The 12,725-nt window shown below is 55.4% G+C and overlaps 1 protein-coding gene across 2 annotated transcripts; it reads right to left on the bottom strand.

Annotated features, from left to right (window-relative positions):
* Positions 1-5,414: 5,414 nt before the first annotated feature.
* DOK3 (docking protein 3) lies at positions 5,415-10,082 on the bottom strand. 2 transcript variants are annotated; one of them, XM_046000284.1, is made up of 5 exons: positions 9,952-10,082; positions 8,729-9,034; positions 6,546-6,645; positions 6,263-6,435; positions 5,415-6,160 (listed from the first exon to the last, which is right to left on the bottom strand). In XM_046000284.1, the coding sequence occupies exons 1-5, from the start codon at positions 10,015-10,017 to the stop codon at positions 5,462-5,464; spliced, it is 1,344 nt and encodes a 447-aa protein (XP_045856240.1). In that variant the 5' UTR covers positions 10,018-10,082; the 3' UTR covers positions 5,415-5,461. The 2 variants fall into 2 exon arrangements, with proteins under 2 accessions (XP_045856240.1, XP_045856241.1); XM_046000285.1 differs by having other exon boundaries at positions 6,263-6,432.
* Between the last annotated feature and the right edge of the window lie 2,643 nt (positions 10,083-12,725).

The raw sequence follows: 12,725 nt of genomic DNA, 5'->3' as shown, positions 1-12,725 counted from the left end.
TACCCCACTCCAGAGAAGGCAGCGCCTGCAGTGAGGATGTAAGAGAGTGACTCTAGCAGAGGTGTCGGAGACCCCACTTTGTCCCTAGTGGTCATCCCGGGCAGCTAGCACAGGTGGCAGGGGAAATGGAGCAGAAACGGCAGTGTGTGGCTGAGTGAATAGGCGTCTACCCCTCTGCTCCTTCTAGGGCATGGCTGCTGCTCTTCTCCCCCCTCTGCCATCATCGCATTTCCCTCTTTTGTGCATCATTTCCCTCACTACACAGACTGCTGTAAGAGTTACCTTTAAAGAAATCCTCTCTTGACCCCCCACCTCCCCTCCAATTATTGCTCTTCTATTTTACTCCATTTTTAAAAAATAGATTTTATTTATTTATTTGACAGAGAGAGAGAGAGAGAGAGCATGAGCAGCTAGGAGAGGGAGATGGAGAAGCAGACTCCCACTGAACAGACTCCCTGGATGCAGGATTCCAGGATCCTGGGATCATGATCTGAGCCAAAGGCAGGTGCTCAACCGATTGAGCCAGGTGTCCCTTATTCTGTCCTTTTGAGAGTACAGTTTCTCAGAGGAGTTGTCTATAGCCCCTGCTATAGACAACTGCACTTGCTTTCTTCCTGCTCTTTCTTGGACTCATTCTACTCAGGCCCTTGTTTCCACCAGTCCTCTAAATTAATTCCCTCTTTTCAGGGTCTCCAGTGATCTCCAAGTTATCAAGTCAATGGTGATTTGTCAACTTTCCTTTTACCCTGCGTGGGAGTAGCACAGGCCCAGGTGCCTTCCCCTTTGCCCCGGCTTCATGCCTCCTCCTGACACTGATTATTCCTTCTCCACCTCCCTTGGCAGCCCTGCATCTGTCTCCCAACATGGCCATGAAATGTTCCCTCACGACATTCATTCGCCTGGACCCCATCTTGTCCTGTGACTATCAGTAACACCTATGTGCCGAAGACTCCCAGGTTATATGTCCAGTCCTGACCCCCCTTCCCCAAATTCCAGGTTCTATTATAGAACATCCTATCCACTCTCTGTTTATAGGTCTACCAGATACCTCAACTCATCATATCCCAATTTAAACTTGTGATTTTCCACCTCCCTATTTTCTTCCTCACCTTAGTAAATGACATCACCATTCTTCCACCTGATTCAGTAAAAAACTATGACCTTATCCTTCCTTTCTCTGTTATACTCTAAATTCTACAAATTCCACCTTCAGAATATGTTCCATATTTGGTCACCACTGCCACTGTTGTTCCAGCCATTTGTCTTGTGTCTGGACACCTTAACAGTCTCCTAACAGATCTTCCTGCTTCTACCCTTACCTAAGCCAGAACCTCCATGCAGCAGCTGTGATATCTTTTAAGCAAAAATCACACCACATCACACTCAACTTTCAGCATTCCAGTTGGCTCATGTTGCACTTGAAATAAAACTAAGGTCCTTAAGATGTACATGACATTAATAAGCTGAGTCTACCTCCCACTGCTCCCCTCCTTGCTGAGTGTACCTCCCACCGCTCCCCTCCTTGTTCACTCTACCCCAGCCACTCCAGCCTCCTCACTGTTGCTGCAGCACATCAAGCATATTCCTGCCCCAGGGACTTTGTACTTGTACCTCCTTCTGCTTGGAACAGTTTCCCCTGCTACCTAAACAACAGACTCTCTCACTTCGTTCAGATCTTTGCTCAGCTGTTGCCTCCTCCAAAGGACCTGCCTTCCCTGCTCACCCTATCTAAAACAATAGCCCCTTGACATGTCACTCACATTGGGTGCGTAGCCCCTCACCCTGCTTTATTTTTTCCCATAGCACTAAACACCACCTGCCATTATATTAGGTATTGGTTTCTTTCTTTCTGGTTTTTTTAAGATTTTATTTATTTGACAGACAGAGATCACAAGTAGGCAGAGGCAGGTAGAGAGAGAGAGAGGAGGAAGCAGGCTCCTTGCTGAGCAGAGAGCCCGATGTGTTACTTGATCCCAGGACCCTGGGATCATGACCTGAGCCGAAGGCAGAGGCTTAACCCTCTGAGTCACCCAGGTGCCCTAGGTGCTTGTTTCTTCATTGCCCTTTGTTCTCATTACAGTGGGAGTCCCATTAGAGCAGGGGTTTGTCTGTCTTATCCACTGTTTCCCCAGTGTCTGTGCACAGTGGATGTGACTGAAGAGATGAAGGAAGGATTGAGAAAGTGAAACAGCAAACGAGTAAAGGAACAAGTGGCAGCCTGGGGCTCTTGGCAGTCCTCCAGCAGAGGATACCAGGGTCCCATTCCTTGGCTGTGCAAGGCTAAGGCCTGGATGAAGTCACCAATGTTCCCTGCAAAGGCAGCCCAAGGGGAGAAACAGGCCCCAGGCTAGGACACAGTGCCCCCTAGTGTCCAGGACCCGAGCAGCTCCAGGGAAGGCCTTAGAATCCTTAAGATTTGCAAAGACTTTCTGTTTTACAGACTGGTTGGATTCTCACAAAAACTTCCATAAAGTAAAGAGTCTTAGATTTGTAATAAAAAAGCATGCCAGAAAAGAGACCCAGAGTCCTACATTCCAGTTTTGGCCATGACCCTAATTCTCTGGGTAATCTTCAGTGTCCTAGGATTTGCTGAGTTGTCAAGGGCTGGCTTGCCACTGTAAGCTTGGAGGGGTATTGGCTGGAGCCAACAGGACTGGGAAACCTCCTGGCCTCAGCATGCTTTATGGCTGGCAACCTGATCGATCATGGGAAGACTTTGCCTGTATAGGGAAGACATCCCCCCTTCCCATGAGCGGGGCATAAACCTACCTCCCCCTGCCTCTAACATCCTTCCAGGCTTTTCTCTCTGTGGCACAGCACTGAACACTGGTGCCCACAACCTACTTTCACACACTGCCTTTGGAGACGTCTTTCAGACATCCAGGAGTCTGGCGTGCAGTTGGATTCTTAAATCTGGAGTTCAGGGGACAGGTCTGTGCTGAGATGTACTTTTGGGAGTCCTGAGCCTTTAGATGGTCTATGAGATCTGGAGAAGGAATTGGCTCACTTATAGTGGTGGTTCTCCACCTTGGACTCCGACTGATGAAATCTCAGCTTCTGGGTGTAGAACAAGGCAGGGGCATTTTAAAAAAGGCTCCAGTCTACGGCCATACCACCCTGAACGTGCCCGATCTCGTCTAAAAAAAGGCTCCAGCTGATTCTGTGTGCAGCCAGGGTTGAGATACACTGAGGCTGAAGCCCCAGGCAGGACTCTGGCAGAAGAGGGGCCAGCAGAGGCTGGGAAGGAGAGGTCTGTGGGGAGGGAGGAGAACCAAGTGAAGATGGTCTTTTAAGGAGGGATGTCAAATGCTGCTGAGAAGTTGGGGAGAACATGTTGCTTTTGTTTTGGGGAACAAGAAGTTGGTGACCATAATAAGAGCGATGTAATGGATCAGTGGGGCCTACAGGGAGACTCGAGTTGGTCAAGGGAGAATAGGAAAAAGTGGAAATGAAAGTAATCAACAACTCTTTTGAGGAGTTTCGTTGTGAAGGGGAAAAGGGAACGAGGAGGTGGCTGAAGCAGAATGCAAGGTCAAAGGTTTCCTTTGAAGATGTGAAATTTGGGAACGTTTGCTTGTGGCTGGGAAGGATGATGTTGACTGTGGAGTTCATGGGCTGAGGCGAGGGGATGGCTTGCCAGTCTGTGAGGGGAGGGGAGCTGGGCTCAGAGCGCGCAGGGTGGGGAGCAGACACTTTTGTCCCTGTAGGCCAGGATGGAGATGGCATGGCTCCTTCACTTGCTAGTGAAGGGCTGGGAAGCTGTGACGGGGTGTTTGCTGCTTGAAGGGCTGGGAAGCTGGGAGGGGGGATTTGCTGCTGTCTGCTGCCTGCCATCTCTCCAGGAGATCTTTGAGATAAGAATGAGTAGGGATGGAGAGGAGAAGGTGAGAAGGCCTTGGGATGTCGGATCTCTCTGGAGAGCCTGTCCATCTGAGCTTTGAGATCACATTGTTAGAGAATGTGGCAGGCCTGGTCATGTGGATGTCTCTGGCTGCAGGGGCACATATGGAGAGGAGGTGGGTTCCCCTGAGGCTTGGCACTGTGCCAGACAAATAAGACAGAAGAAGAGAGGAGCACAAAGGCTTTGCTCAATCGGTAGAGCGAAGAATCCAAGTTGGACAAGGGTGGCGTTGCAGAGAGCAATGGCACAGATGGTGAGGAAAGGCTCCTGTAGGTCAGTGTGGTTGGAGGGGAGCTCCGTGGGCCATGCCAGCCCACATGAAAGAGACAAGGAGGTGGCCAGAGGTGGATGCTTGGAAATGAGATTGCAGAGAGGGAAACTCACCGTCACGGAGAGGTTCAGGGTGTGTCAATGGCAGGGGCAGGAGAGGTGGGGCTGAGGTCAAGGGGCTAGGGGCGAAGACTCTTGGGGACATGAGGTTTTGTGCATGGAAGACTCCGGCATGGTGACAGGAGTAGCATGGGGGCACCAAAGTCTTCAAGACACTTGCTTTATCTCCTTCTGGAACGTGAGGCCCTTGAGAGCAGAACTCCCCTGAGTTATGGGATGCCTGGGTGGCTCAGGCGGTTACACATCCGATTCTTGATTTCATCTCAGGTCATGATCTCAGGGTTGCGAGATTGCGCCCCGCTTTGGGCTCTGTGCTGAGCACGGAGACTGCTCAGGATTCTCTCTGCTTCTGCTCCCCCTACCTTACACACTCACACCCTTCCCCACCCCCACCCATTACCTCCTCCCCTGCTCAGGCTACTTGGTCTCCAGTTGGGCTCCCTCAGATTTGTTTTCCACACTGCTCCTTCTAGAATCTGACCGTGTCTCTCTGCTGAGGAGACCGAGCCCACTGCAGGCTCGTCAGGCCTCTCTTGCTTGGTCACCAACTCCCTGTCAGCCCCACGCTTTTCCCTTCATCTCTGGGCCAGTGCAGACCCACCTGCAGCCGGGAAAGACCTGGGGCTTTGCTGCCCACCTGGGAAGGCGCCCCCCTTCCCATCCTTCACACTTAACTCAGAGGGCACCTCCCCCACTGCCAGGCCCAATTTCTGTGCCAGCCTGACTGTCCCCGTCATTTTTGTTGCTCAGGACTGAAAACATGGGCCCCAATTATCTGCATCCCACCCCTCTGCTTGAGTGGATCTGAGCCCACGGGTCGTGGAGGTCAAGTTCACTTTGGGTGTGTCTGTGGCACCCAGAACGGGGCCGTGAGTGAGGTCCCGCGTGCATGCAGCTGGGTGAGCGCCACCGTCAGGGGCGTAAGGGAGGAGCTGAGGGCTGTGCACTACCAGTGGGACCAAGAGCAAAGCTGGGAGGCTTTATTACCAGCAAATCTCTACACTGTACATGGCAGTGGGGGGTGGCGGGTGGGGTCCCCCCAGCCTGCCTGCCTTACCCGCCCGGGGCCAGCATGGATGCAGGGGTGTGTCCCAGATGTCCACTGTTGGCCCTGGCCCGGGAACAGCAGAGCACCTTTCTCTTCTCCTGTCCCAGAGCCACGCAGGACTTTCAGGGCCGGTCACAGGGGGCCGGGCCCTTCTTCCGCTCACGGCTCAGGAGTGTCACCAGCTTGGCCTTGAAGCCCGTGTGAGCACTGGGGCGGCCAGAGCTCGCAGTTTCATCACTGTCGCCCAGCTCCAGTTCCAGCAGCCTCCGGTACTGCGCCTCCAGGCTGCTGTCATGGGTGGGGCCCGGCCAGCCCAGGTCCTCACTGTTGTGGTAGATGGGGCTGGCCAGGGGGCTGCAGCGGCTGGAACCCTCCTGCCCTGGGTCCCTGTCCCTGAGCAGCAAGGGGCCTGCCTCCAGCATGCACAGGTTCTCATAGAGGTGCTCGGCGTTGGCTGGGGGCCCACTGGCCCGCTTGCACACTGATGCATAGAGCCCAGACACCGGCTCATCGCGGGGCACCGGGTTTAGCTGTGGGGGCAGGCTTTGAGGGCCCGGATCTGCTAGTCGTGCCCTCCGAGAGCTGGGCGGCTCCAGCCCTGGGGGCACTTCCCGAAGCTCTCCTGGCGGGTCCAGTGAGGGCAGGGAGATGGCCCGAGGCAGGGGACAGGGCCGGGGTCCAGCCAGCTCTGGCAGCCGTTCCCGCTGGCGGGCAATGGCAGCAGCCACTGCCCTGCACAGGTCAGGAGCTCGGGGGCTGCTGAAGGCGAAGAGACCCTCGCCCGAGTCGCAGCGGCGTCCAGCTTCAAAGGAGAACACATCCTGGACATGGGATTGGGGGTGGTATGGGTGGGTTAGCGGCAGAGGGACCTAAGCACCCCTCCACCCACCAGCCTTCCCCGCAGGGCACTCCCTGCCCCTCACCTTGTCAGAGCCGAACTTGCGCAGGAAGTGGTAGGGCCAGGTGTAGAGGGCCTGGGGGCTGGAGGCTTCCCTCAGCTGGATGGTGTCTTGGCCTAGCACTAGGAGGTAGGGCCCCTTCAGTTGGCAGCGGGTGGCAGCTTCGGTCCTCTGCACCACCACTGGAAACTCGCCTGCTGCAGGCAGGAGGGCAGCAAGGCCATCAGGTACAGCACGCCTGGGCCCCCAAAGATCCCAGCCCCGGGTGGAGGACAGCTGAGGCTGCCCTTGTGCCTCCCGGACTCACCTTCCTGCCAGGAGGAGTAGATGGAATTCTCCTCCATGGGGACCAGGCCCCTCTTGGAAGCTTCCACCTCCCCTGGGCCTGAGGAACACTCCCCTGTGCTCTGAAGAATGAAGAAAGGTCAGAAGTTAGAGCCTCCCCCCCTTCCATATCCTTCCCCTGGGTCCAGTAACCCCAGGATTTCAGGCCAAGCGAGAACATCCAGGGACCAGGGTGCCACTTCCAGTTCTGTTCCTGACACACTGTGCCACCCTGGGGACCCCTCTGTTTCCCCACCTGCAGCCCCCCAGGCGCCCCCTTGAGGGTGCTGAGAGTTGTAAAGTAAGTGACACATGAAAAGGCCCCCACTGCCCTTGTACTTGGCCAGGGACTGGGCCTGCCTGTGTGTGTCCCTAACAGCTTGGAGTGATCAAGGAGCAGGAGCTTCAGGGGTGGCACCTGTGAGTGAACTGGCTTCTCCAGCCTTCTCCAGGCCTCTTTTACCAGGTCCCCTCGTATCCTCTGAGCTCTGTCAGCACCTCCACCACAACCACCGTGGCCCACAGTAGCACAGCCACGGTCACGTGCAACAGCTTCCTCACTGGTCTCCTTGCTCTTGTCCATTTCCTTTTTTTTTTTTTTTTTCTTTTACCTTAATATATTGTGGTAGGGGCGCCTGGGTGGCTCAGTCGGTTAAGTGTCTGCCTCCAGTTCAGGTCATGATCCCAGAGTCCTCAGATCGAGTCCCACATCAGGGTCCCTGCTCAGCGGAGAGCCTACTTCTCTCTCTCTGCCCCTCTCTCGAACTCATGCTCCCCACCCCTCTGTCTGTCAAATAAATAACATCTTTAAAAAAATATATTGTGGTAAAATACACAACATAAAATTTACCATTTCACCATTTTATTTTATTTATTTTTTTAGAAGATTTTATTTATTTATTTGAGAGACAGAGATCACAAGTAGGCAGAGAGGCAGGCAAAGAGAGAAAGGGGGAAGCAGGCTCCCTGCTGAGCAGAGAGCCCGATGCGGGGCTCGATCCCAGGACCCTGAGATCATGACCTGAGCTGAAGGCAGAGGTTTTTAACCCACTGAGCCACCCAGGTGCCTCCATTTCACCATTTTGAAGTGTGAACTTCAGTGGTTTCAGTATAGTCACAAGATTGTGTAATGGTCACCTTTATTTAGTTCCAGAATTTTTTTTCTTTTAAGATTTTATGTACTTATTTGACACAGCAAGAGAGAAACAGGACAAGCAGCGGGAGCAGCAGGCAGAGAGAGAGGGAGAAGCAGGCTCTCTGTTGAGCAGGGAGCCCAACATGGGACTTGACCCCAGGACCCCGGGATCATGACCTGAGCCGAAGGCAGACGCTCAACTGACTGAGGCACCCAGGCGTCTCTAGTTCCAGGATTTTTTCATCATTCCACATGGAAACCTATTAGTAGTCACTCCTCACCCTCCCCAGCCCCTGGCGACCACTAAGCTACTTTCTGTCCCTATGGATTGGCCTATTCCAATGAGTTTCACATATATGGAAGGATACTAATGTGTGGTCTTTTGTGTCTGGTCTCCTTTATTTAGCATGATGTTCTTCAGGTTCATTTACGGTGTTAGCATGTATCACTACCTCATTCTTTTTTTTTGTTTGTTTGTTTTTTGTTTTTTGTTTTTTTAATGGTCAGGTAATATTCTGTTGTATGGCTAGACTACATTGGGTGTATTAGTTAGCAGACATTGAGGTAGTCTGCACCTTGGCTATTGTGAATACTGATATTCTGGGCATTCTCATACAAGTTCTGTTTGAACACCTGCTTCAGTTCTCTTGGGTATACACCTACGAGTGGAATTGCTGGGTCACATGGTAACTATGTTTAACAGTGACAGTTAACAGTTTAAGAGTGACAGGGTGGGGATGCCTGGGTGACTCAGTTGGTTAGGCAGCTGCCTTCGGCTCAGGTCATGATCCCAGTGTCCTGGGATCGAGATCCATATCGGGCTCCTTGCTCAGCCGGGAGCCTGCTTCTCCCTCTGCGTCTGCCTGCCTCTCTGTCTACTTGTGATCTTTCTGTCTCTCTCTCTCTGACAAATAAATAAAATCTTAAAAAAAAAAAAAAGAGTGACAGGGTGTGAGTGAGCATGGAGATGAACAAGGTCAGGTGGCCCACCTCTGACCTCTGGATGCCCCGCTCACCCACCTTAAGCTCACCTGGAAGGCCAGCTGGCAGATGGGGCCCATCCATTCCTGGCGATGCTGTGCGGCCAGTAGGTGGCTCCGCTCTGTGGTGGTGAGCAGGAAGGCGCTGGTGTCCTTGGGGCAGCTCTCTCCGTCAGCCGGCAGCACAGACACGCAGTCTGCCAGGCGGATGACTCGCCGTTCCCCACGCCGGCTGGGTCCTGTAGGCCTGTCCCCTGCTGGCCCCAGGCCACCTTCCCGGACCTCCCAGCTCTCCAGCCGTGCCACACCTGATGGGCTTCCTGCGTACAGCAGACCCCATACCTTCCGCCAGGACTTCTGTGGGAGACGAGGATGGGGGAAAGACACTTGGGTGGTGGTTCTCCCTGTAGTTCAGCTCAGCACCAGCAAGGGCTCCTGGCCACCCGCCCCGCCTCTGCTTCCCCCAGATCCTCAGGGCCCTAGAGAAGGAGGCCCTGCCAGGGCCAGAGGAGCAGGGGGAAGAGTCCGTGCTTGGGGCTGGTCAGCTGTGGGTTCAAATCCACACCACCAATTGCCTCACTGAGGCCCCTATGAGCACTAGTGCCCTCATATCTCAGAAGCCATGGGAAGGCAAGGTTAGGGCTTCTACTGGATTGTGTCTCTGATGCGGTTCAAGCAGACCACCTGACACTACCGTCACGTTGGTGCCCCCTTACCTCTCTGTGAAGAAAAGGTCACCTGGGCCATCAGACAAGGGCTGAGGCAGGAGGGAGGCCTCAGGCTCACAACGGTGAGGAAGGAAACATGCAAATAGCATCAAGCAAAGGAAACAGACTGTTTATCTCCCTGGGCGGCAGCTGCAGCCGAGCAGTGAGGGTGTGGGGCCTGCTGCCCCGGGAGAGAGGTGAACTCCCCAACTGTGGCCAGTAACAGGGCTGGGAGGAGCTGAGCCCTCTTCTGCAGGGTGGGCCTTCTCTACGGGGGCCACAGGGCGGAGGGCTACTGGGTCATCCGGCCTCTCAGCTCGGCCCTGCCCCAACATTGGGATTCTCAGATCCTCTGCACTCGGCTTCCCCATCAGTAAACAGGGCAGGCTCTCGAAAAGGCCCGCTTAGCCCAACCCTCTCAAGCTGAAAATGGGGCTCTGTTCTACTCCCCAGCACCTTGGTTGGGTCCCCCACCGACTCCCTTCCCCATTCTCCCAGCTCCGGGTGGGCTGAGGCTGGGGCCCACGCCTACTGTCCTGGGCAGCTCCTGGAAGCCAGGGTCCCCACCTTGCCGAATTTGACGTGCTGCTGGTAGAGGATGCCGTCCTTGACAGGAGTCTCCAGAGGCTCCATGGCCGCTGCCAGGCCCCAGGACTGCCACTCCGAGGGCCTGAGGAGACTGGTGACAGGCCGGAGGGGAACTCCTCACACTTCCCCTTCTGGCCACTTCCCCCTCCCTCTGTCCAGAGAGGCAGCTGCAGGGCTGGGGGGGAGGGGAGCCCGTCTTCAGTAAAGGAGCTCAGATAGGGGGTGGGGACATCACATACTTCTTCCTTGGGGTCCTGCCGGCTCAAGGTGCCCACCTGTGCCCAGCAGGGGCTTCAGACCACCGGAAGGCACCTGACCTCTGTCTGCACCTGGGTCAGCTGCCTGTGAGTCAGAAGTTCCGAGCTCTCCTCTGTACACCCTGGCACCTGACATTCCTGCAGCCCGGTCCCTGCCCAAAGACCTCCTCTAGTCAGACTGGCCAGCTCCTTGCTTTCCTGCTCTTGAGCCCTGGTTGGTACCCTCTCAGCGCCGCTCTGTTTGTCTTTATCTTGGAAATATTTCTAATATGCCCCTGCTCCCCTCTGTCTTCACAGTCCCTGTCCATTACCAGCCTCTTTGCTCCCCTTTGAACCACTGCCCCACAGGGCCCACTGTGGTCCTTTCCACCAACCCCAAACCAACCCCTCCTACTCCCCCCATGCCCGGGGGTGTAGCCTGGGCTCCTCAGCCCGGCACTCAAGGTGGCCTGTTCTGGCCTCCACCTCCCCTCAGCCCAGTGCCTCCAGAGAAATCCTTACCACTGTGCCACTTGAGCTCTGGGCTGCCTTTTTCCCTGGGAGGCCCCTCTTGACCACCCAACACTGAGAACAAGGGCCCCACCAGTGAACCCGTCCTCACGCACAGCCCGGTCATGTGAGCGTGGGTGGCATGCCCCTAGTGGGTCCCTGGAGAGCTCACATGCTCTTTTGAAACCTTGCTTCCAGCTAGGCACCTATTTATTTATTTATTTTTGCCTCACCTTGCTGGAGACTACCGTTGGGGCTCTGAGTGTGTGTCTGAATTCTCTGGACAGCCTCTTGTCACTCATTCAATGCCACCTTTAGGAAGGCCTGGGTAACCAGGCTGAGCAATACCGTTTGGGGTCACATATGGGGTGTGGGCAGGAAGTCTTTTCCAAGGGCCTTTCCACCTGGCTTTGTGTCCCTTGTGGCCTGGGAAGCCTCAAGCTCCGGCAGCCAGACACCCTGTCCTTTGCATTCTCATTGCCATTTCAATGATGAAGAAATCGAGGCTCAGAAACATTAAGTAACCTGCCCAAGGCCAAACACCAAGTGACAAACATGACTTGAGCAACTGCTGTCCTGTCGGGATAAGCATGTGGTCTCGAACATGAAGTACCAAGCCCAGAGGAACTGAGGCCTGTGCTCTTCCTCTGCCTGTCCCTCACCAGATGCTGAGATCCTGCACCATCTGCCACCCTGTTATTTCCAACTCCTGTCTCTCCCACTTACCGAAGAGTCTCCCAGCAGGCGTCTCCGCAGATGGCCTGGATCCTGAGCCCAGCAGAGAGCCAGGCAGAGTGAGGTCAGTGAGTGCTAGCGGCCTTAGCGGCTGTCCTGTGGTGTCTGCTGCTCCCTCAGCAAGGCAAAAAGAGGGATCCCCCTGGGAGTCTGTGTGGGCAGGCAAGTGGGCAGGGGGCCTGAGGCAGGAAGTCACCTCCCAAGGGGCCCCAGGAGCTTCATACAATTGACAGGAAGAGCGAGGCTGGGGTAAGGTTGGAGATTTTAAGAGCCAACCAGAGACCAGAAAACATACCCATTTCCCCCTGGCCCAACAAGAGGGTCTCTCCCCGAATCACAAATCCAGCTAGTCCAGAGGAGATATCCAGGCCCCCGCCACGGGGCCCCAGCTACGTGGCGCTCCCCACAACTAAGGCCCTGCAGGCCAAGTGTTGGCAGTAAAGGCGGAGTCCGGCGTTTATGGCTCAGGGGTCCCCAATCTGGAGGGATGGAGGGCCAGGCCTCAGGGGACGGAAGCCTGAAAACCCAGCAAGGGTTAGGGTTTGGGCCTAGGGCATGGCAGGCCCCCACCTGCCAGTGCTGTGGTGGGATCCCCTGGGGGGCTGAGTAGAGGGCAGGTTTGGACCGTTTAGAGCTCTTTCTCACAGGCTTCAGGCAACACCATGCGGGACCCTGGGCCAGGCCCCCGGCAGCTCCCCTGAAGGCCCCCGCTGCTGAAATTGAGCTCGCCAGGGCTTTCGGGCCAATTCTCACGAGCTTTCTGCTCAAATCAACACCGATGTGGGCAGAAAGCTCATGAGAGTTGGCCGGCACTGGGCGGTGATTCGGACCCTGAGAGCGCCCGATGGTGAGAGCGCTTTCTCGCTAGGTGCGCGTTGGGGCCCTGCGGGACTTCGAGCTGGGCCCACGAGGCTCCCTGAGGGCCCTGCAGAGGAAAGCTCCCTGGGGGCAGAGTTAAGGTAGGGTGTGAGCATTAGCATCAGGCTCTGGTGATTTTTGGCAAAAGGGTGCACCAAAGGTGAGGGTGGCCTGAGGTGGGCCTGTAGGTTCCTTCCGCTCTGAGTGTTTCCCTCAGCTCCCAAGGGCACGGTTTCCTTCTGGATGGCAGGCGGAGTCCTGGGGTATGGCTCAGGGGTCCTCAGTCTGGAGGGATTGAGGGCCAGGCCTTGGGGGAGGGAAGGCTGAGAACCCAACCCTGGGTTAAGGTTCGGGCCTAGGGGCATGGCAGGCCCCACCGGTGGCTGGTGTGAGGTGGGCTCCCTGGGGTGCTGA

This window comes from Meles meles, chromosome 3 (assembly GCF_922984935.1).
Source record: "Meles meles chromosome 3, mMelMel3.1 paternal haplotype, whole genome shotgun sequence".
In the NCBI taxonomy this organism is placed as follows: Eukaryota; Metazoa; Chordata; class Mammalia; order Carnivora; family Mustelidae; genus Meles; species Meles meles.
This window is presented reverse-complemented; position numbering and strand designations above follow the sequence as displayed.